The sequence below is a fragment of the Haliotis cracherodii genome, unplaced genomic scaffold, assembly GCF_022045235.1.
Source record: "Haliotis cracherodii isolate W230 unplaced genomic scaffold, xgHalCrac1.p SCAF_23, whole genome shotgun sequence".
NCBI lineage: Eukaryota > Metazoa > Mollusca > Gastropoda > Lepetellida > Haliotidae > Haliotis > Haliotis cracherodii.
This window is the reverse complement of record NW_027266279.1, coordinates 904,495-926,763: the sequence shown is the minus strand read 5'-3', so window position 1 is coordinate 926,763 and position 22,269 is coordinate 904,495. Positions and strand designations below refer to the sequence as shown.

Genomic DNA, 22,269 nt, shown 5'->3' with positions numbered 1-22,269 from the left:
CTGATTGAAACGTGTCGCTATTTCATTGCGAGGCATATGTATCATTGAGAAATAAGTACATACCGAATTGGGATTTTTCATCAAATATTTGTAAATTAAAAAATTATTAATGTATCAATCCTTAATAAATGTGCTAAATTCGTTAAAGAAGCTCTGGCATGTAAATCCGCTCTTGATAGTATCATGCGTCATCTACCGCCATTTATATATAATTGTAACAACTTTGTTTACAAAACTAAATTAAACTTACTAACTCATCAATACTGAATGTTTTAATTCAGTATTGTTTCTTCAGTACTTTGAACATGTTCTTACTAGCACATCACAGTATCCTATATTTCAGGTATATTCTTTCGTTTCAAGGAAAGACACGCATGAAGAAAGAGGAACATGAGCATTGCATACTGCATAGGACACATGGCATACTGGGACACATGTCATACTGGGACACGTGGCATACTGGGACACATGGCATACTGGGACACATGGCATACTGGGACACATGCAACATCAACATGCAGGGTGTGGCCAGTACTTACATTTGATGGCTGTTCATAGAACTCCTCCTCCTGAAGATATATATGTCAATCAGATGCTATTGTGGTGGGATAATGAAGTAAAACCAACAAAAACTGTTTCCATTTGAAACCATCATCAGAAATATCTGCTAAAACTAGAGTCAGTTGTCCGATTCCGACTTTATTAAGGACATGTGTGTATTAATCAACATCAACTACAACTATATTATACTAAATCAAGAAACTGTTTGAAGTGTTTAATACGTTTTATATACCTCTTACAGACAACGGTAAGTAAAAGCATTGTTCAAGGCCCGAGTTAACACATTAGCTGTAATACTGTGCTGATACAAGTAATATATTTGCTGAGACAAAGTACATCATTCCTTTCAAGACGGGTCGACATTATTTTTCCCTTGAGGCTATCCATCGTAGTCATTGATGAAACACACAGATCATCCTATGAAACCAGTTGAGAGAAAAGGCCATTGCTTTCACTATGCCTGTCAGCGAGGTTCTGTGATGGGCGACTCGTGTAAGGCTTTAAGTGGCTCTTATTCAAAGTAGTTTTACAATGTGTTTATCCTTATCGAGAAGTTAATGTAATTATCAAGGACTGGGCTTCTGTTTATGAACATAACTCAGGTATGAATGAAGTCCTCAAATCGACATTGGAACGTAAAATTAAGATTAAATTATCACGAGTATCTTGTAAATATTAAGAGTCAGTTTTTTTAAGAAATGCTTAAGTAAATGGCCTACCTTTCCGAGATAAAAAACAAACAAACAAACATATATGAATGAGGGCCTCAATTACTGCATGAAGGAAACGATGTGGCATCAGTATCAATTCTACCATGCAGTTCTTTGTGTTTCCAAGGGATAGTCTAATCAATGTAGGCGCATGAAATATTGACAGTATATTGACTGTAAGCTCAAGGCACCCAATGGAAACGTCAAGGTAGCTGGGCAGTATGGCTAAGGTCACGATGTAACCGACACATTTCATTTCCCCAATAAACCGTGGCTGCTACCGGTAGAACGGGATATGCATTGCCTTTTCGAGAACGGCATTCGTCATCACTGATTTTCAGTGAGCCATTCATAAACTTTTCACCAATTTTGCCTTTTACACCCAACGGCGGAGAATCGAGACTTTTTATCTCTGATATTTTATATTATTTTGAATTAAAGTATTTGTGTTCTCCACGTGTAAGAATACGTTCTTCGTTATATATCTATCGTCCAAGGTATTATCATCAAATAGCCAATGTCCTTCCACTGGTTTACTCACCTAAAATAGAAATACAGGAGACCAGTGAGGCCACCTCATCTGTTTCATGTGTGGATCAGAGTGACAAAACACGCTCCACAAGACTGTATGGCACAAAGGATGTCTTCCACTTTCCAATAGTGACTTTTCCCTTTATGTCGAGCACTAGTCCTGCAGTTTCAGTACAATCGAGCATGCTCTTTCTACCACGATTTTAAATAGCGTCTTACTCATCTAGCCCAAATGTTGTTTGATCAAGGTTACAGCCTTGCTAAAGCTTTCAAAGGGTTTTATGGTAGACATGTTGAGGACATTTCCAAATCTGACGCATTAGTGTCGAATATGATGTCCGTTGCAATTCCCTTTTTTGACTTGTACCTCATGGTCCCGTGTGGTTTTTCAGGTGAACAATTGTCTTTCCTTTGCATGTGTTGGTGACTGGTGCCACAGATGGGGCAAGATTTGCTCACTTTTTCGCGAGCACCTGGTATCATGTTTTTTTGCCAGTGCTTCATAAACACATGCTCCTGATATTGTCGGAGTCTACAATCGACTCTGCTTTCGGCAGAGATTTCTTGTGAATGTGGGAAGTGTTGTGAGACGCAGGGTGGAGGCCGCCATCCGGGTATGTGGAGGGTTTACTCACTAATGAACCGTCAAACTGCGGGTGTCAAGTTGCGACCCCAAATGATATGTACTGGTATATCCAGACATTGTCACCTGAAATCGTCGTAGGAACTCTGCAGCTCCATACTTAAAATTATTGTTTTGGGATGAAAACATCACTGGCGGTTGCGAATAAAATCAAATTTCAACTGGAAATGACTTCTTATTGTCAGCGACCCGTGAAGATCCAGGGTAGAAAAGGTCTTCAGCAACCCATGCAGACTCGATTATTTACATACCGCCGTCATATAGCTGGAATATTGCTGAGTACGGCGTCAAACAACAAACAAACAAAATCTAATTGTCAGATGGTTGTTCCAGCAGATTTTATTCGTTAATCTGAGTTTGTTTGTAATTTCATTCCAGCACTTGTTTCCAAGGCCAGTGACATAATGTGGAAGTGCTTGAGTTCTTCCAGTAGTAGCATTGTATTTAGAACACGTCAATGTGCTTGAGAATGACGTTATTAGACAAGTAGGTAAGTTGGCACTATTAAATATATCAAAAACATTACATGTTCAAAAAGAAACATGCTGTTAATTTAGACCACATATCAGAGAGAATTTCTTTTCACGGATCGTGAAATATAAAACTACGATCAGTCACGGAAAACCAAATGAAGTTGAGATGATATTTCGATAGATGACAAACCATGTGCTACATGTCAGTACATAGTTTGTGAAGTCACGTACGTGTTTGTCCGAACTTCCCCTTTAAACAAATGTTAATATTTGATGAAAACGATGGCGGAGATTGATTAAGTGTGTCGTTAATTGCCTCAACTAAACAACAAGCTGTGCTAATCTAATGAAGCGGGGCTATTTTGAAAGTAAATAGGTTTCTCCGTCCGTGTTTTCACCTTCACAAAAACCAACAATTTGTCTGTTCATTTAGTATTGTGAACAATCTGTGTCGGTGATTATTATCGGAAAATCACACAATAAGGTAAATACTGAAGGAACTTATCATGATCATATCTGTGCTTTAACCTGACATATCATAACGTATAATTAACAGCTTTCTAAACATAAGAAACTACGTTATAATATCATGAACAGCTATCTTGTACCTAGATATATCAATGATAATTTCCTCCGTTAAAAGAAAAGAAAAAAATCTGTTATCTTTTGTCTGTATATACTACTTTCGTTCGGTAAGAATGTTTACCTGCATAAATACTAATAATTGTATTATCACAAAACGGTAAATAAGAGAGGGTATCGGTTAACTTGAAATTAAAAGTGAAAATGATGAAAATACATACGGTCAATATGAATCATAAGAGTGTTTTGAATTAAATTGACGTTAGTATCTGATCATATTTGTTAAGTAACAATTATTTTCAATACGTTATTAGACGTGAAAGTACATAAAAAACAATAACAGTATTGTTCCATGGACAAATAATCGATTGGGTTACTTACATTTGGCTCTATCTTAAACGTCTTGGCAGAATTCTGGGCCATGACTCTGTTCCTCCACCGCCTGGCAACAAGACGTGCACGTGCAAGGCGTGCAATTCGTGGTCTGAGATAAAACCCTGGCTCGGACATTGACGGGAATTAATGACGCCGAAAGTGCTTGCCGACCAACTTAAAATTCCATTCAATAATAATTAAAGCCAACGCGATACAGGGCGAGATGTGTGTGTTCCAAATGATATTTCCGGCGTTAGCAACGAAGGTACCTTTATTACGAATTCATGACAGTGCGTGACAACGGTTATCATGCGTAAAAGAAACTGTTCTTACTATTCGCAGTTACCTCCCTTTTCGAAAGAAATTATCGCAAACAGGTTGTCTTTGAACGGGTACTATTCGTGTTACCAAAAGTGATGAGCATGATTTGAGATTAACTAACAGTTATCTCCCTTCGTTGTTTTGCGGACATGAAAGGGTATCTGGTCGCAAATTAAAGTGGCATTATTCAGGATGCTTCTAAACAAAAACAGCTTACGTTTAACAATGTCCCCCTTGAGTTTTACATGAATATGTATCTCGATATATTTGCAACAAAATGTTGTATTGTGTTCAAGAACTATTGATTAATACTTATCATAACTGGGGCATGGAATCAATAATGGCAGAAACATGATCAATATTGATGTGAGAGTGGCTTCGACTGCTCTTTTGTGTCTTTCAGTCTCTGTTTGCGTTTGACTTAATTCTCTGGTCCCGCGAGATCTTCTTTGAGAATATCCTGACTAGACGTTGTTTGATGTTGATGCAGTGTTGTGAACACTTCCAGCACAGGTGGTTTGTTTAAACAGTTAATCTATATCCATCTTTATTCTGTGACAAAAAATTCATTTAGTGCAGAAATCCATGATAGATTTAACAATATTTGTGAAAGGAAGCATAAAACAAAGAAATTCTTATGTATCATATTTCATTCATAACATTTATCTTGTATGGCTTAATTGAAATATATTTAAGTACAAAGTACATCCATGCATCAATATATTTTTCTTTAATCGCGGATATTTCTTATTGTTATAGAAATGTTTTTCCTCGCTTTTGTTTTTAATTAATTACACCTACTTGCCAGTGTATCATATTTCATACATTATATTTATCTAGTATGGATTAATTGAAATATATTTAAGTACAAAGAACATCCATACATCAATATATTTTTCTTTAATCGCGTATATTTCTTATTGTTATAGAAATGTTTTTTCTCGCTTTTGTTTTTAATAAATTACACCTACTTGCCAGTGATGTGACACTTACATAAAATTAGGTTTATAGGGATTCTGTGGATATGTAATATACTACTCAAAAGAAGTAAGGACCACCAGACTTTTCCATGTGTCTGACAGATTAACGATTGTAATATAAAAGAATCGGGTGGCTCTTTACTTCTTTTGAGTGGAACATGTACGCAATATAATAAATTCAACAGTTTCAAAATTTCGTATTTGATATTGGTAAAGGGGATGATTTCCCGAAACTAAAATCACTGGAGATGTTTTAAATAGTGTTTATCTTACATGTACTCATTGTGTGAGTTTGTTTGTGAATGTTATTTTACGATGCTGTCAACAATGACACAGCTGTAATCAAATCATTAAAAATAATGTTTGTTTGTTGTTTAACGCTGCAAATATTCCAGCTATATGACGGCGGTCTGTAAATAATCGAGTATGGACCAGACAATCCAGTGATTGATGTCATGAGCATCGATCCACGCAATTGGGATACGATGACATGAATCAACCAAGGGTGTCGAACGGGTAACGCGAAAATCAGAATCCAGTACATGCGGATCCATGGAACAGTGTGTTAATCCACGCCTGGGGCGAACTGCTGAAATTGATCAGAGCATACCCCGGATTGTGTTTATATTGTGTTTATACCTGGCAATAACGCAATCCGGCCATTATACCGTTTGTGAAGAAGAACCACGCGAAGGTCCTTTGTACACAATCATTCGCACATTCTCAATCTTTAGTATTCTGATCATAATTCATGTTCTATTGTGACCCGATCGTTTCCGTGGTCTGGTGAAAAAGCGTCCGCCCGAAGAGCGGAAGGTCCGGGGTTCGATCCCTGGCCGCGTTATACCATATGACTTTAAAAGATGGTAATTGTTGATACCCTGCCTGGTGCTTGGCATTAGGGGGCTAAAACAAGGACTGGTCGCTCGGAGTCAGTGTTCTGTGTCTGAGTGGGGTATTCATGTTAAACTATGGCATGGTATCTCAGTGAGCTAGCACTATAAAATCGGCATTTGTCCGAACTAGTACAAGTAGACACACACACACACACACACGTGCATGCACGTCGCTATATAAGTGCAATAATCTCGAACGCAACGTTAAACCCCATTTCCCCTCACATCTGTGTTTTCCAAGTGATATAACTGTCAGTCGAAACGGATCATGAGGTAAATCAGTAAAGTTCTCCATCAGTTCAGTAAATTTGAAGCTGATCCTGCGTCTGAATCTGTTGTACGTCAGTCCTGAATCTTTAAGGAGTGTTTTTTTAGTTTTGTAAAAAATACACTAACGCGAATGGTGTGTCAGTAAAATAATACGTGATACTTATTTAGATATTTTACCCACTTTATTAACAATTTAAAGTTTATATTGTCATTTAAGACCTTGTGTATCTTGTCCTTATGTTTTTGAAATACATCATGTAAAAACATCATGTAACACACCCTTAAAGTGAAGGCCAGAAGACAGTCCATTTCAGAGATTTCAGTGACAGATTTGACGGCACCAAATTGAATTTACAACCGCACGTGCTGCGCTGTATATACTGTTACACATAGTTTGAATACTGTAAGAGTCTGACATCTCCTTTTCATAACCTATAATTGTACATATCATAATTTCTTGCTCATATTTAGATAGAAAGTAAAAACTACAGTAAACTACGTTTATGCAGAACACGCATAAAACGAACTGACGGATATTACGAACTGTTTTTTGGTCCCGACCATTTGCTGTATACGTGTATGTGCTGTATATATGCTTATAACGAACTACAGCAATATCGACTTAAAATTTATGGTCCCTTTGAGTTCGTAATAGCCGTAGTTTACTGCATATATATACAGTATATTTATCATAGTATACTCCGATTATTCATGTGCAATATATATATATATATATATATATATATATATATATATATATATATATATATATATATATATATATATATATATATATATATATATATATATATTGTGAATGTGTATAATATTCCGTCATTTCAGCTGTTTAATCAGAGGTTATTATCATTAATTGAACCTCTGATTGATCATTTAGGATCGACTATTTTTCAAAGTCATGGTGGGATATCGATTGCGAAATATTTACCCACTGTAAATTAACGGTTTTTAACATTTAACCAACACTATCTTTGTCATTATATCGAATGTCAGCTATGTTTGCATTATGAGGCTGATAATGAGAAACCAGGTAAAATAACACGTGTTATTGATCTGTAACTGTTCAAATGTCAGTGTCAAGATGTGCGTGTCATTGCTCATAACAGATAATATTATTGTTGGTTCAGTTGTTAATAAATTTACATAACATGCCGTGCTGTGAGTCTGTGTTCTGCGACAAACCACGTACTGAAAACACTCGGGCCAGTTTGGTTGTCATAATAATTTTCATAATCGTTATTGTTTCACAATGTTGACATTTATCGCTGAATCGTGCTTCAATCTACGTATTTCATTCCATATGTTGGTGTCCATTACTTAATTTTACAATCAACACATCCCGTGCGATCTTGGTACCATATCCAAACTGAATTGCACCTTAAGTTCCTATGAACAATTGACTTGCCTTTGTATGTGTTTGTGACATGTGCCACCGGTGGGGTAATACATGCTCACCTCTTCTATTTGATAGTGATACATAATCATGTACTCATGACATAGTCGGAATCACACAATAGATTCGGCTGTCAGCAGAGATGTCTTATTAATATAGACAGGGTTTGGGGTTTCTAGAATTCAGTAACGCATACTTTCCATCAGTACACCATATTTTTCTCACAGTAGGTTACATAGTATAATCCGATAATTCTTCTGCAATTTCTGTTGATCGTCTTGTGAACTTTACAATGTTATATACGTATATGCATGTACGTTGTTGCATCTCTCTCGCCGTCCGACGAAGGGCGGCTGACAGGTTCTAAGTCTGGTTGCTAATTCTTGTTCAGTGTAATCATCCCCCCTCCAACCCCCCCCCCCCCCCCCATGGTGCCTGGATTACTGCATCATCTTCAAACAGCATCATCAACGACTCTTTCTGTACGGAGATAATCGCATGGATGTTTTTCGACTCGATGAAGACAGAATACCATTAGTTTGGCGTCACACAACGATGTATCAAACATTAAAGATTCAGTAGCATTACGTCACACAAAGTTGTTCCTTAGTACGCCTGAACGCTATGGATTGCTGAAGTCATGATGTACTTCTCGCAGATATTCCTTATTGTTACAGAAAGGGGTTTGCCACTTTTATGTCTGGTATACAATGAATGCAACGATGTATTCGATGCGGAACATAAGTCTTCCATATAATTAATCTCTTTGTGTTGTGGGTGGCAGTGGTGGTATGTATGGCAGCCTGTCTGGTATATAACAACGTTAACATTAAGGGGCTTAACACAGTCACCAATCCTAACCTGCATTATCAAGCATAACAAAATGGATGTGGTCAATATATCACACAAAGACAAAAAGTTATGTACACCGTGTAGGACCATCTCTCAGTGCATCCTTAACATCCGTAGCTTCATGGGACCACCGGGGGCACGGATGGCCCAGACGTCTAAGGCGCCGCGATTCGCTGTGCAGAGTAGCGTCCCTTGGGCACGCCACAAACCTATGTTTGTGGGTTCGAATCCCGATTCGCCCCGATTATGTTTCTAGGTTTGTCAGCACCATACCCGTGCTCGTGGGTTTCACTGAAGTGGTAGACGTCTGAGACCTGCATCACTTCGGGCTTTCCTCCCACATTAAGCTGACATGCCCTGATATAACTGGAATACTGTTAAAAGCGGCGTAAAACCCAACTCACTCACTCACTCATGGGACCACCTGTAGTGCCCCATTGCGCCAAGACCCTATCGTTCCATCTACACCAGCTTTCCTCCACCAGAGTAACGCTGTCATGACATTCACACTGCCTGCCGTGAGTTCGAGTTTAAACCCACTGGAGCAGTTATGAGACATCCTTGGCCGGCATTAAGAAAATAGATCCTCCAGTACCCACCATCTACCCAAGGCAAGGGCGTTAACTGACTAGTAAAGACCAGTTGACCAGTAAAGACCAGGCTGGAATTCCGGAGTTACATTTTGCCTGGACTTACGAGTCTATGCATAGTTCAATCAAATTCGCGTAACGAACTGGACATCCGGTTCGAAAGCAACATTGATTTCAGTCAACTGAAGGATTTGCAAGGCATGTGTACCGCTAACTGGGCATCGAAAGATATTTTGCAAATCTTTTCATGTTTTTAATCAAGGTGCTCAAGTAATTTATGTTCTCCTCGGAGTAAGGTCCTTTTCATTACAATATAGATCTTGATTATCGATAAAATCGTCTTGACATGGCGCCGCCATTTTGTTTGAAGCAATTGCAAGTGATATGAGCGGTGGAATCTGGTTGGTCAATAGGAGGGACAAAGAAGGGACATAACTCGAAATAGCCACTGTCGGCGATACGATCGAGCATTGAAAAACCAGCCTAGTTCGGCAAGGGTGGAAACTGGACTTTTATGATCAGTCATCGCCCTTGCCTCGGGAGGATGGTACATACTCGGGTATATTTGGCTGCAGCTTTTCATTGGGACAACAATTGCCCCGTCAGCTCACCAGGCGCCTTACATGGGACAGCCCTCAGGGCTGTGATGTTTATACACGTTATTTACAGGTTGGTATCTTCTGACTCAAAATGACATTGTTCTTCATCAGCGATAACCGTGCATTGTTTTCTGGACTCGTTAGTTTCATCCATGTCGTGCTTATTGTTTTTGGTCAAATACAGTACCACCCTTTGTGCGATTAAAGTCTCAACTTTACTGTCGTCTATTTTTTTCTTTTTCCCGTTAACGTTAATTTCATGCAGATAACATCCATTCATCCGATTTCATGACGTCACTGTTTGAATGTCAGCACTGGTTTCTTCATTGTAAAATATACGGGAGTGCTCAACTTTTTTCTTTGTGTATATATCCGGCAACGTTTAAAAATCATTCGGGAATGAATGTGAAGAGATTTTGTAAATCTTTAACGAGTTCCTCTTTGATATTATAACGTACATGTACACATAATGTGCAACATTCTTAGCTGCTTGTTTAGCTTCAGGAAACTTTTTTTAAGGTTGTTTAAGATGTATACCATTGTTTCATTCGCTCTTTCGTTCGTTCGTTCGTTCGTTCTCTAACTGGCAGCTTGGTTTGTATACTCCCCAGGGAGCTGAGAATGAGTGTTGAGAGCACACCGGGATCCATTGTACCGGGATAATAAATGTCTTAGAGCATGTTTATGCATAGAGAACAGCGCCATTTAAACGGACTATTATTATTATTATTATTATCATCATCATCATCATCATCATCATCATCATCATCATTATTATTATTATTATTATTATTATTATTGACTACCAGTTGGAACAACACCCACACACTTATGTATGGTTGACGAACAGATAAATGTCTAGCCTCGGGGCACTGGTACTTCCCGTGGACGACGGTTAGCTTATTAACAATTAAGTACCCCCCTGTCGAGGTGAGACTAGTTTGATGTACGACTCCCCGGGATCTAACGTGTCTCCACGGATCACGACGTTTGACGGTACATCCAACCAACACAACAACGGACAGCCGCGGGTCGATATACCCGCGTCACTGTACATTGCATCACTGACGGACGCATATGGATTTTGACCAAGTCATTGATTGACGGTATTTGATTGGTCGTCAGTCATTGATTGACATGTACAGGTATTGATTGTTGCTAGGTATAAACAACACGATGATCAGTGTATTGATGACAGGCGGGGTGGGGATTTGTTTTGTATTTAATATCGAACTCCTTTTCGAAGATCAGTACTTTACAATAAACGACAAAGGCGGAACTCTTACACCGAACATTATCGATATTTTCATTGTCTCCCTTTGAGGAATGGAGCACGTCCAAGTCTTTGACAAACGCTTAAGTGCCATCATTTAAACTTTTCATATCCAGAAATAAATGTATTTGAAGGCTTCTCAGTTCGATGTATGTAACGTCTCAAGTTAACGACATGACGCCAATAGCGTTGGAGAGTCTAACGAAGTGTTGAAACATGACTCTGAGATGTTCATGAACAGAACGTGTCAGCCCGTGCTTGTGAACGTGGTACCACGTGAGTCACGTTTTATTTTCAGCAACTGACGGACTGTGACATAACTGATTACATACGATTCATCTATAGGGTCTTCATTTTTAAACTGTATACCTCTAAAATGCCACTTAATAATATGTTTCTCTGGACCACATCATGATTTGTAAAGTGAGGCCGTGGCGTACTCTGTTGCTAGGGTAAGTGAGGATGGTTTTACGCCGCTTTTAGCAATAATCCAGCAATATCACTTCGGTGATTCCAGAAATGGGCTTCAGACACTGTACCCATATGGGGAATCGAACCCGGCGTGACGAGCGAACGCTTTAACCACTAGGCTACCCCACCGACCCTCTGTGGCTAGAAACATGGATAGAAAGAAACATGGCCACGGTTGGCATGACAAAAACAACACACACCGGTGGAGCAGGACACGCCCACCTGTTCACGAACACCTGGTATCATCGCTATTTGATAGTGATTGATGAATACATTCTCATTATATAGTAGGAATCGTACAATCGAAAGGGTTTTGTCGCTTTTATTTGTATAAATAAATGGAATATATCCAAAAATTAAAACTGGTTTAAACCTATCTGATGATAATAAGATTAGTTGTTTTTTACTACAACGAACAAAGAGTGAGTGATCATGAATATTTTGGGGAATTTTTATGACATTATAACATATTCACGATCCCTGGCAGCAACCATAATCAAGCTAGCACACAACACTCAACTTTGTGTGGATTGCACCGTGAGTAGAATTGAAGTTGATATTGTGATTGTTCATATTTACACAAATATGTTTAGCGAGTGTGTACAGGACATCGTACATTGACTGGTAAATGAACGCATTCCGTTTGATCTGCCTCGGCCATAGATTATTAGATTCAGTTGGTTTCGCTGACTCAGCACGTTTTCGCTGTGGTACAATGACCTTAAAAGTCTACGGCTGGCGCATGCATTGTGTGTTGCTTGCAAAGTTGCGGTTACTACAATTTACAAAGGTTGTGTGGCAATAAATTTCGTGCAGAAAACACGATAGAAATCTACAAAGGGAATTGTTGTTTAACGCCGCACTCAACAATATTCACCTTTCCAAATTCAAATTTAGCGCAGTTAAATCTATAGGTAATCTAGCTTTACATTGAAAACACAGTATATGTGTCTCCTAAAAAACCAAACAAACAACCCACCATCCACGGTAACAACACGCATTCTGCTTATGACTGACACGACATTTTACAGACGCTTCATGGAAATACGAATCGTAATAATTTTTTGTTGCTTCTTTTAATGACCCTGCCATAACAATACGGGAGCTGAAACCCACATTTGCTCTTTAAATCAATCCCGCGGCATCAAAGAAAATGTAAAACGTCACCGCCAGAGAATAACCTGTCTCGATTTTCCACCGAAACAGGCTCCAGTGGGCGTGAAAAGCAAAATAACGGTGACAATTATATGAATGGATCACAGGAAATCAGTGACGACACCAAGTGAGAAGAATACAACAGTCATACAATTGCCACAATATAATGTCAAAGCCGTTATGGGAAAATGTACAAGGCAAATATAAAGCCATCAATCACCACCATAAGTAGCGTTCACTGCACAGAAAGACGACCTCAGCATTTCTGTTGTTGTTTCAAGTGTTTAAGAGGTCGCCTTCTGCCTCAGTGATTTCGGCTGACCTGTCCCTCTTTGAGACACTCTCACGATTGAGTAGGGTACACATATCTTGTGTAAGTTTTAGAATTGATAAGAATTATGCTTTTGCATTGATGAGATTTCTATTTTCGTATTGATATGATTTATTTTTGATTTTTGGAAATTGATAGAATATCTTTGGCTGGTCTGTTTATCTAGAGATCTTGACCATCCTTCAGAAACAGAGTAAGTTTGGCCTTCACTATTTGATCTCTTGGCTTTAGAAGATTCTTGTTTCAACTGAGCCCGCGCTGGGGCATGGTCTTGTCATTCTTGCACAAGTGAGCAATGGATTCAGGCTGATTGCAAGACGGGCATGGCACTTTGTGTGACAGTGTCTGAGGCGTGAGATGGCTACTTCAACTTTCTATTCGTTTCAACAAGAGTATGATTTTTGTGGATTTTGGGTTGAATTTGGTTGTGCCATGTCGATCTTCCTTGAATTTCCATTTTGGGCTATGGAGACTGATTTTTTTATCTCTAGTTTGCTGAACAATGAATTGAATAGGCTGTATCTCCATTATGTCCGGAGCTCGCATCACCAGTCTTCCCGCCCAGCGTTTCACACTCCAGATAACTTACATACACATTGAGAGCCAATTAACGGACGACAGAAGTCGGGGATCTTAACGACTATCACTACAAAGCAGGACAGTCAACAGACGCGACTCTGAACGAACCGACTGGAGTGATTAATCAAATTAGATAAACGCTGTCAAACACGACCGGCACCCTGGACAGTACCGCGCGCTATAAACTGTTTGGTCGGACCGCATATATACATATATACAAACACGAGTACACTACACGACTTGTCAATGCGGATCAAGTGTCACTTGAATGAGCTTTACATTCAAATTGATAATGTTCTATTCGCCTAAACCCTCTTTACAATTTATATATTCACAATTCTTCGTGGTTATTCGTGAGAGAATACATAAGTACACTTTCCATCTGATATATAAAAAAATCGCAAACAATTAAAATGCATATCTTGGGGTGTTTCATTCACTGTCTTATTTGACAAAAAAACCTAGCATCAGAGCTACATATATATATATACAATGTATTTTAAAGTCGATGAGAGAAATTCCGTTCGATACTCACATACTTTTATGCCACTTTCTAATTTGTCAAGTAGATTCTATCAGTACATACAAACATAAAGAGTGAGTGGGCATGTTTTTACGCCGCTTTTAAAACTTCTAGCAATATCTCTGCGAGGGGACACCTGAAATGGGCTTCACGCAAAGTGCCCTTGTTGAGAATCGAACCCGGGTCTTAGGCGTGACGGGCGAACGTTTTAACCACTAGACTACCCGACACATGTCAACATCCAAACCGACAGAGAAACAGCCAATGGAAGCATCCATATTTCATTCCATATTCCATATAAGCATCTCAATATTTTAAAACCTAAAAGCAATATTCTCCAACTAAGGTGTATACACGTAATAAAGATAACTAAGACAGGATCTCAGGCAGATTACAAGCCCAAAGATACAAGATACATGTAGTTAGCGAATATCAGAGAAGAGTCCTATGAATCTCAAATAAACTGTTTGACTAAAATCTACAGACCAAGTCAGCGAGCCTGACCACCCGCCTCTAACGACAAGCGTGGATTGCTCAAAATCAGTTCTAACTCTGGTCTTCACGGGTATCTGGACAAATGAATTAATGTACATGGTATTTAGGATATATGAGTGTACATGCTGAATGAACACGACTTAACTACATGTCTGTCCTTCTTCTATCCAAAATAATATACACGTGTATGCAACATGCAATACCTACCGATACTTGGCCTGTGATGTCCCGTCTTCTCACAGTTCCAACATATAACATTGAATGACCCAAAGATACCATTTGGCTTTGTGAATTGATTGATTATGCTGTCTTTGTTCTGTATCGATGCCTTTTTGCTTCAGTGATTGCAATGATCATTGCATGACTAATTTATATCTTAGAAACAGTTACCATAAAACACGTGTTCAAAGCAACAGTTGAATCAACGTGTTCTTCTGGAACGCTGGTGAGTGAGTGACTTGAATAATGTTGCGCACAACGTGTGAAAAATCAGACGTGGGATCAGATTCAAATTAACAGCTCAGTTAACTAAACTAACGGAGTCACAAGCGACACAATAGTTTTATGGTGAAATGGGATTATTGCACTGATAATGCGACGTGCATGCACGTTTGTGTGTGTGTGTGGGGGGGAGGGGGGGCTAGTATTTCATATGGCACCATTGAACAAAACAACCTTAGCTAGCCTTAGTTAACCTCACCCAATTGGGTTAGTATTAATTATATCTGAAGTTAAGCACGAGTTAAGCAACTGTATCTCGATCTCAAATAAAATATAGTTAATTCTGAGGTTTCGCGCAAATAATTGTTTTCCATGCAACCTGTCAGTAATTGGCAAGTTTCGTCAAGACACATGTCTCTAACATTGTGTACAGATGAACAATTAGCATACTCAAGTATTTCATGATTGATACTGACCACGTTTTGATGCTCCTTTGGTGAATTTGTGGACCAAACAACTAAACTGACTCCGAGCCGACCTGTCCTTGTTTTGAGCGTCAGGAAGGGTAACAACAAGTACCATCTCTTAACGTCTTTTGGTATGACGCGGCCGAGGATGGAGTCCCGAACATTCAGCTCTCCGGTTTGGCTCGACGACCAATTTCATTAAAATCAGATCTTAGTTCTCGCTGCCTCTAAACAACGATCTGAGGACATCCAATTGCGGGTCAAGTCAGAACGACCTCTCGCGAACTTTGACTGACCACTGAAATGACCAACAAGAAGTCGACATCAGCCAATTGGAAAGCAGCTTTCTCGAGCTTTACGGCACTCGTTTCAACCTGGCGACTTCCATTTCAGACTACGCTTGAAAAATATGTTGACACAGTTCTCGATTAAAATTTTGAAAACTAAACAAACGAACATTCCGGAATGTCTTATATATGGTTGAGATTGTGTGGCAGTGCTTTCCACGTACTGTGCAACGCCTCCTCCGTTCAAATGTTTATCCCACACAAGCGAGAGATAGACGATAATTTTGACGGAATCAGTCGTTCGGACTGTAACTGTCGTTCTGAATACCCCGTATTTACGTTTTCGAAGTTGCACGACCAGAAAACACATTACGACTGTCACTTTCATGATCTGGTAAGCGAGGCTCTGATTGGTCGGATGAAAGGTCGTTCTGACGTGACCCGCAATGGGATGTCCTCAGATTTTTGTTAAGCAATAGCGAGAACTAAGATCTGATATTAATGAGATTGGCTCGACCACAAGACCACGGAGGCAATGCCGATTTTATAGTGCTAGCCCACTGAGATACCATGCCGCAGTTTAACAGGAATACCCCCACTTAGCCACTGTACACTGACTCCTTAATGCCGAGACCCGTGAAGATCCGGGGTAGAATAGGTCTTCAGCAACCCATACTTAAAAGGTGACTATGCTTGTCGTAGGAGGCGACTAACGGGATCGTGTGGTCAGGCTCGCTGACTTGGTTGATGCATGTCATCGATCCCAAATGAGTGGATCGATGCTCATGATATTAATCACCGGGTTGTCTGGTCCCAGGCTCGATTACTTACAGACCGCCTTCATATAGCTGGAATGTTGCTGAGTGGGGCGTTAAACACAAACCATCTGTACAACATCCGGACCAGTACAAGCAGCCACACACATGCACGTCGTTATACAAGGGCAACCATGTTGAACACGACGTTAAACAATTTCACCTAACCTCCCATGACAAGTACACATACGGTCACCATGATTGTAAATCTTGTTTATCCTCATTATAATGTCACGACAGATGCGCTCTGGGTAACACAATGCAATAACCCAACATAAACCATCCTGCTTCATCTTCAACAACCAGGTTACTCTCTGGCGCCTGGTGAGTAGAAAACCACCCTGGTGAAACACCTGTTTATATTGCCGGGCAACCTTATCTGGAACAGCGTTTGGAAATGTTTTAGAGCGTCTCATAATGGATTGGGGGGGGGGGGATCTGACGGCTGTACGTTGGAGAGTTAGTGGAGGGATGTCACATTCACACGAGACTTGATGAAAACACCGGTGACTACTGCAAAGCAAAGGGAAGTCATTGGAGCAATGACTTGGTATCAATGTGATACTACTTGACCAAAGTGATGTTGAACATATTTTTTTTACGATGGTGTGCCCTTTTCATCTTGTTTGAAGTACTGATATAAAACATCACGAACACAAGAACGCATGACAGGTCATTCTTTCCAAAGCAACCAGTACCTTCAGATAATTCAGTTAAAGTTACAAGACTGAGTTGAAAGTTGTTTCTTCACACGGGTGAACCTGTCACGTGAACATCAACACCTGGTGTTATCACTGATTTTTAGTGATCCATTCATATAATTGTCACGTACACGAACATCTAGTCCAGACACTCTCTTCGATTTCAGAAACTGCAGTAATCTTGCCCACGATTATAGACTTGCACGGGCTGTATTGGTAATATTGTCATCGCTGTTTTGCCCTTTACGCTCAATGGAATCTGTTTTGGCGGATAATCGAGACTGGTTATTCTCTGGTGTTGACGTGGTAATGGTTCAACGTATGTATTGTGCGTGTGAGTCAAGAATTAAGAGTGGGTTAATTGGGTTTGAACAGTGTTCCGGTGATATCACGGGGTGTCAGCTTAATGTGGGAAGAAAGCGCGAAATGATGCAAGTCTAAGATGTTTACCACTTTGGTGAAACCCACAAACCATGGCGAATCGCAGCGCCTCAGACGACTGGGTCTCCCAGGCCACATGAATTAAGAATCAACATGTGTATAGTGAAGCTTAAAACGAACAGCTGAGGTTGGTTCGTTATATTCGTTGTTTGTCACGAACACTTTTTTACTAACCTGTATTTTGAAACTCGAACGAATACACGTCGACCCGATAACTCTTTGTGCATCAGAACAATAAAACATGCAATGATTGTTAATCTGATCATCATTTGAATCACAGTTGTCTCGTGAGATCCCGTCCCGCTGTCCCAGTATTCACTACTTATGGTGATTGTAACTAACTGGGGTTCGCGAAGTGTAAGTGAGTGAGTGGGGTTTTTTTTACGTCATGGCGGGATACCCCACCGCCCCAATCCATGTCTTGTAGTGACACATATATTAATTCACAACTGTTGATGATTGAGACACATTGTGTTTTGATAGGTACATGAATAAATTCCTGTGGAAAAAATAAAAATGGTCGCAAAAGGAGTGACCAGGAACAGTTCACGCTGTGGTCACATTCAACCTCCTAAGAACCATTTCCTGTTGAATGTAATTTACATTCAACGTCATTCAATACAGGTAGGACATGCTGGCAGGACATTTGTGATGTACATTTGGACGTCGTGTGCCCAAAAGTCCTGTGGCACCAAGCAATCTGGCCCGACTCTACATCTCTGCAAGGATGGTGACTCCAGATCCCCAGGGCTACCATCAGAACCCGCACCCAGAGCAGATGACGTCAAGCACTTGACCGGGTTCCGGGGTTACTGTCCATGGCACAAGTCATGACCAATGTAATGCCATTCATTTCTTACGATCCGTTATATTCTCCCATAAGTATAAATGTTTTATTTAGATCTCTTGGAGATGTGCTGATATGGGTAAATTGGGGTAATCGGCGCGATGAGCGAACGCTTTAAGCACTAAATTGCCCCATCGCCCATTTATCTTCAGGGTCAAGGTCAGAGTGAAGTTATGGCACGTACTCTCAACACAACACACCCTCACTACTAAAAGATACGTTTTTCAATGATTCAACATCTTATAGTTAAAATCACTTACCCTTTTCTTGATCGGTCGTTTAACAGCGTTGACCTTACGCTTTGGGGCGTTGTTTAGACGAGAAAGTACGTGTTTCGGCAGCGTTCGCTTGACCTTTAGAGATCTCGGCGTGATATCAGTCTCAACTTCCGGTGACGTTAACGTCTTTTCTCGGTGTTTGGCTTTAAGCGTGACCTCAGTGTCTGTCGCATGACCTCCTCGTTTAAAAGGAGAGTTTCGTCGTCGCGGTTTAGTCCTTGACGGAAATTTGATCTCGTCATCACTTGAGTAGTCATTAGTTCCAGACGTACGTCTGTCGTTCAGCAAAGACTCTGCTTTATTGAGAATGGAAGCTCTGGTCGCACGTTTTTCATCTTGAAAACGCCTTGGATCTACTTTTCTGCCTTTCGGCTGGTCGAAATTGTAATAGTCTTGTAACTTCCTACCGTAAACACTTGTTGGAAGACTCTTGTGAGATCTACCTGTATCGAGGTGAATAGTTCTCTCCGAAAAAGCACCCCCAAGATCTTCCTGTAGAATGCCGCTGAATGATTTCAACACAATTCCTGTTTCATTGGATAACAGAATTTGGTCCCTATCAATCACACTTTGACCTTGATTCTCAATGCTTTCACCGTTAACCCAGTTTTGATGATGGGTGCCTTCGGTGCCATACCCATCGTCTCTGATGGTCGAAACGGGGTTCTGTACTTTCACATCCCAGCTTACCTTGCGCTGTCGTCCATCATATTCACGAATATGTAATGTCTGGGACTCACTGTTAGGAACCGTCAAATACGGGGTCGACTCGGTACCATATCCATCGTCCTTGACCGGACTGACCTGACCTACACTGTTGACCTGACCTAAATTGTACGCCTGACCATGCTGATTGCCTGGACCAAGGCGGTTGACCTGAGCATATTGCTTGTCTGAATCACGGTTGCCCTGAGAGACCTGTACGTCAGGGCCAACCTGACTGACCTGACTAACGTTGCCTGTCTGACTGATGACCCGAACATCTCTGCTGATTTTTCTACCGGGGGTCTCATATTCCCTTATATGAAAGGTCTGGGGTTCATCCGACTTCTCCTCCATCTCCACCTCGCCCTCGGATGCCTCCAGATCGGCGTCCCCGCCCCCGTCGTAGATCAGTCGCCCATTGACGTCAACCACCGCCATGCCCGGTGGACGCCAGTACTGCTCCTCTAGCATGTAATCATCGGGGTTGAGAAGTTGACGCTTGAACACAACGTTGATATCCTTCTTAGGGACATCCGGGCCATTCTGGGAACAGAGGAATCAATATATAAAGGTGTCACTTTTTATGCTAGTATTCCAAGAACATGTTAATCATGATTATATGAGAGTATATAGACTGAGAGACAACGTTTTCTATGACGTCATTGTCCTTCATCAAGTAAATGGGGTTTGTTTGTTTGTTGTTTGACGCCGCACTCAGCAATATTCCAGGTATATGGCGGCGGTCTGTAAATAATCGAGTCTGGACCAGATAATTTAATGATTGACATCATGTGCATCGATCCACGCAATTGGGATATTGTTGAAATATTGTTAAAAGTGGTGTAAAACCATATTCGCTGAGGCAGAGGGGCACGCGAGGTCGATATCACAAGGTTCGCTATGAAGATTTCCATTCATCAAATGTGAATGCCTGATTGTACAACATTTCGAATAAAAATTATTCAGTTTTAATAGTGATCTTTTCAAGAATTATATTTTCTTCCATTGTCAATTCTAAACGCAGCATTTCCAACTCGTATGGAGCAACGTCCCTTGTTAACGTCCTGAGAGACGAGTCCACTGAACATGTTGGAGGTTATTTAACATATCCTACAGTCGCCACAGCGCGCATGCGTGCAATTGTCGCACACTACTGTTGCGGGCGTATATCTACTATAAACGCCGGTGAAAATACGTTCTACAAGGTTTTAGAGCTGTTAGCATCTTGAAAAATGTCTGCACCACATGTAAAGGAAGAAATTTTACATTGCTTAACCAACTGTGTCTCTTCGGAGACTAAGTTATATAACACTTCGTCATGCTAAACGTAGTTATCTTGTCAGAGGCAAAGGCAGCTTTAATGAAACAAATACTGCATTTTACTGCTTTATTCAGAAATAGCAGGAAGCAACCATATTCTCCCACGGCTGTCACATTTAGTGTTCTCACACCTGCACCAATGCCAGTGTATAAGTGAGTGAGTGAGTGAGTGAGTTGGGTTTTGCGCGGCTTTGAACAGTATTCCAGTATTCCAGCTTTAAGTGATTCATGTCTCAGACGTTTACCACTTTGGTAAAACCCACGAGTACGGGTCACAGAAACATAAGCGGAAAAACCTAGATTCGAACGCACAATCATAGGTTTCTGGCGTCCGCACAGCGAATTACGGCGCCTTAGACGACTTGACCACCCGTGCTCCCAGAAATATGAAGCAGTTTCGTTTTATGGGAATAGTTTAAAAGTACACAGGGAACAAGGTCTCTCTGAAATTAATATTTTGGTTCCTGCAATATCAAGAATAGCCAATTGGTTTTCTGATCACAAAATATGAACATTGTGACAATTTAAAAATATCAAATATCCTTATAACCTGGCAACGCCAGGCACATAAAGTTGCCGCGACTCTTCACAATCCAGAATATTAAAGAAGTCAAGTTATTAAATATCCTTCCCGTACGGTAGCTATGCTACATAAGGTACACACTGATCATGAGTCACCGGCTGAGTCTGCCTGCATTAATTGTACACAGAAAACGTCTATGGGAGACCACTTGAACACTCGGTGTGGCTTCTTGCTCATATTACTGTGGTGTTAAGGAAAGCATGATATTATCCATTAATCTCGAGTGTCTATACACATAATGCTTGTCATACGACGGCCTACCCTGACACTCTTTATGTCGACGCATTTTCGTGGACTGTGAACGGGAAAGGTCGGGATCGATTTAGAATTTACAATCGTTATACACTGGGAAAGGAACTTTATGTCGTATGTTCTTATTTCACGCATGGCGCGATGAGGTAAACACGTTTTAAACTATATGTTTTCGTGAGATTGAGAATATATCGATTTCATTTATCATTTGTGTGATATAAAGTAGTTAGGATCAAACAACTATTCACGATATATGGGGAAACAAGCCCGCCTGTATCATCCTGCATTTATGTCAAGTTTTTAGTGCTTTCCCACTGAGATACCACATCGCAGTTTAACATGGACAAGTACAGTAAACTACGGTTAAAACGAACTCAAAGGGACCACAGACTTTAGTTCGTTATAACCGAAGTTCGTTATAAGCATATGTACAGCACATATACATCAAATGGCCAGAAAAACAGTTCGTTATATCCGCCAGGGGCCAGAAAAACAGTTCGTTATATCCGCT

The 22,269-nt window shown here is 40.3% G+C and overlaps 1 protein-coding gene across 2 annotated transcripts in view; it reads right to left on the bottom strand.

The window, feature by feature from the left end:
* The window catches only part of LOC139471618 (echinoderm microtubule-associated protein-like CG42247), a 95,947-nt gene that overhangs the window by 49,627 nt on the left and 24,051 nt on the right, over positions 1–22,269 (bottom strand). Inside the window, exons 2-3 of one of the 2 annotated variants that reach the window (XM_071254006.1) lie at positions 18,881–20,146; positions 540–569 (exon numbers count right to left, since the gene is read on the bottom strand). In XM_071254006.1, the coding sequence (XP_071110107.1) occupies positions 540–569; positions 18,881–20,146 (1,296 nt within the window). The remainder of the gene's footprint in view (positions 1–539; positions 570–18,880; positions 20,147–22,269) is intronic. The other variant, XM_071254005.1, reaches the window with a different exon arrangement.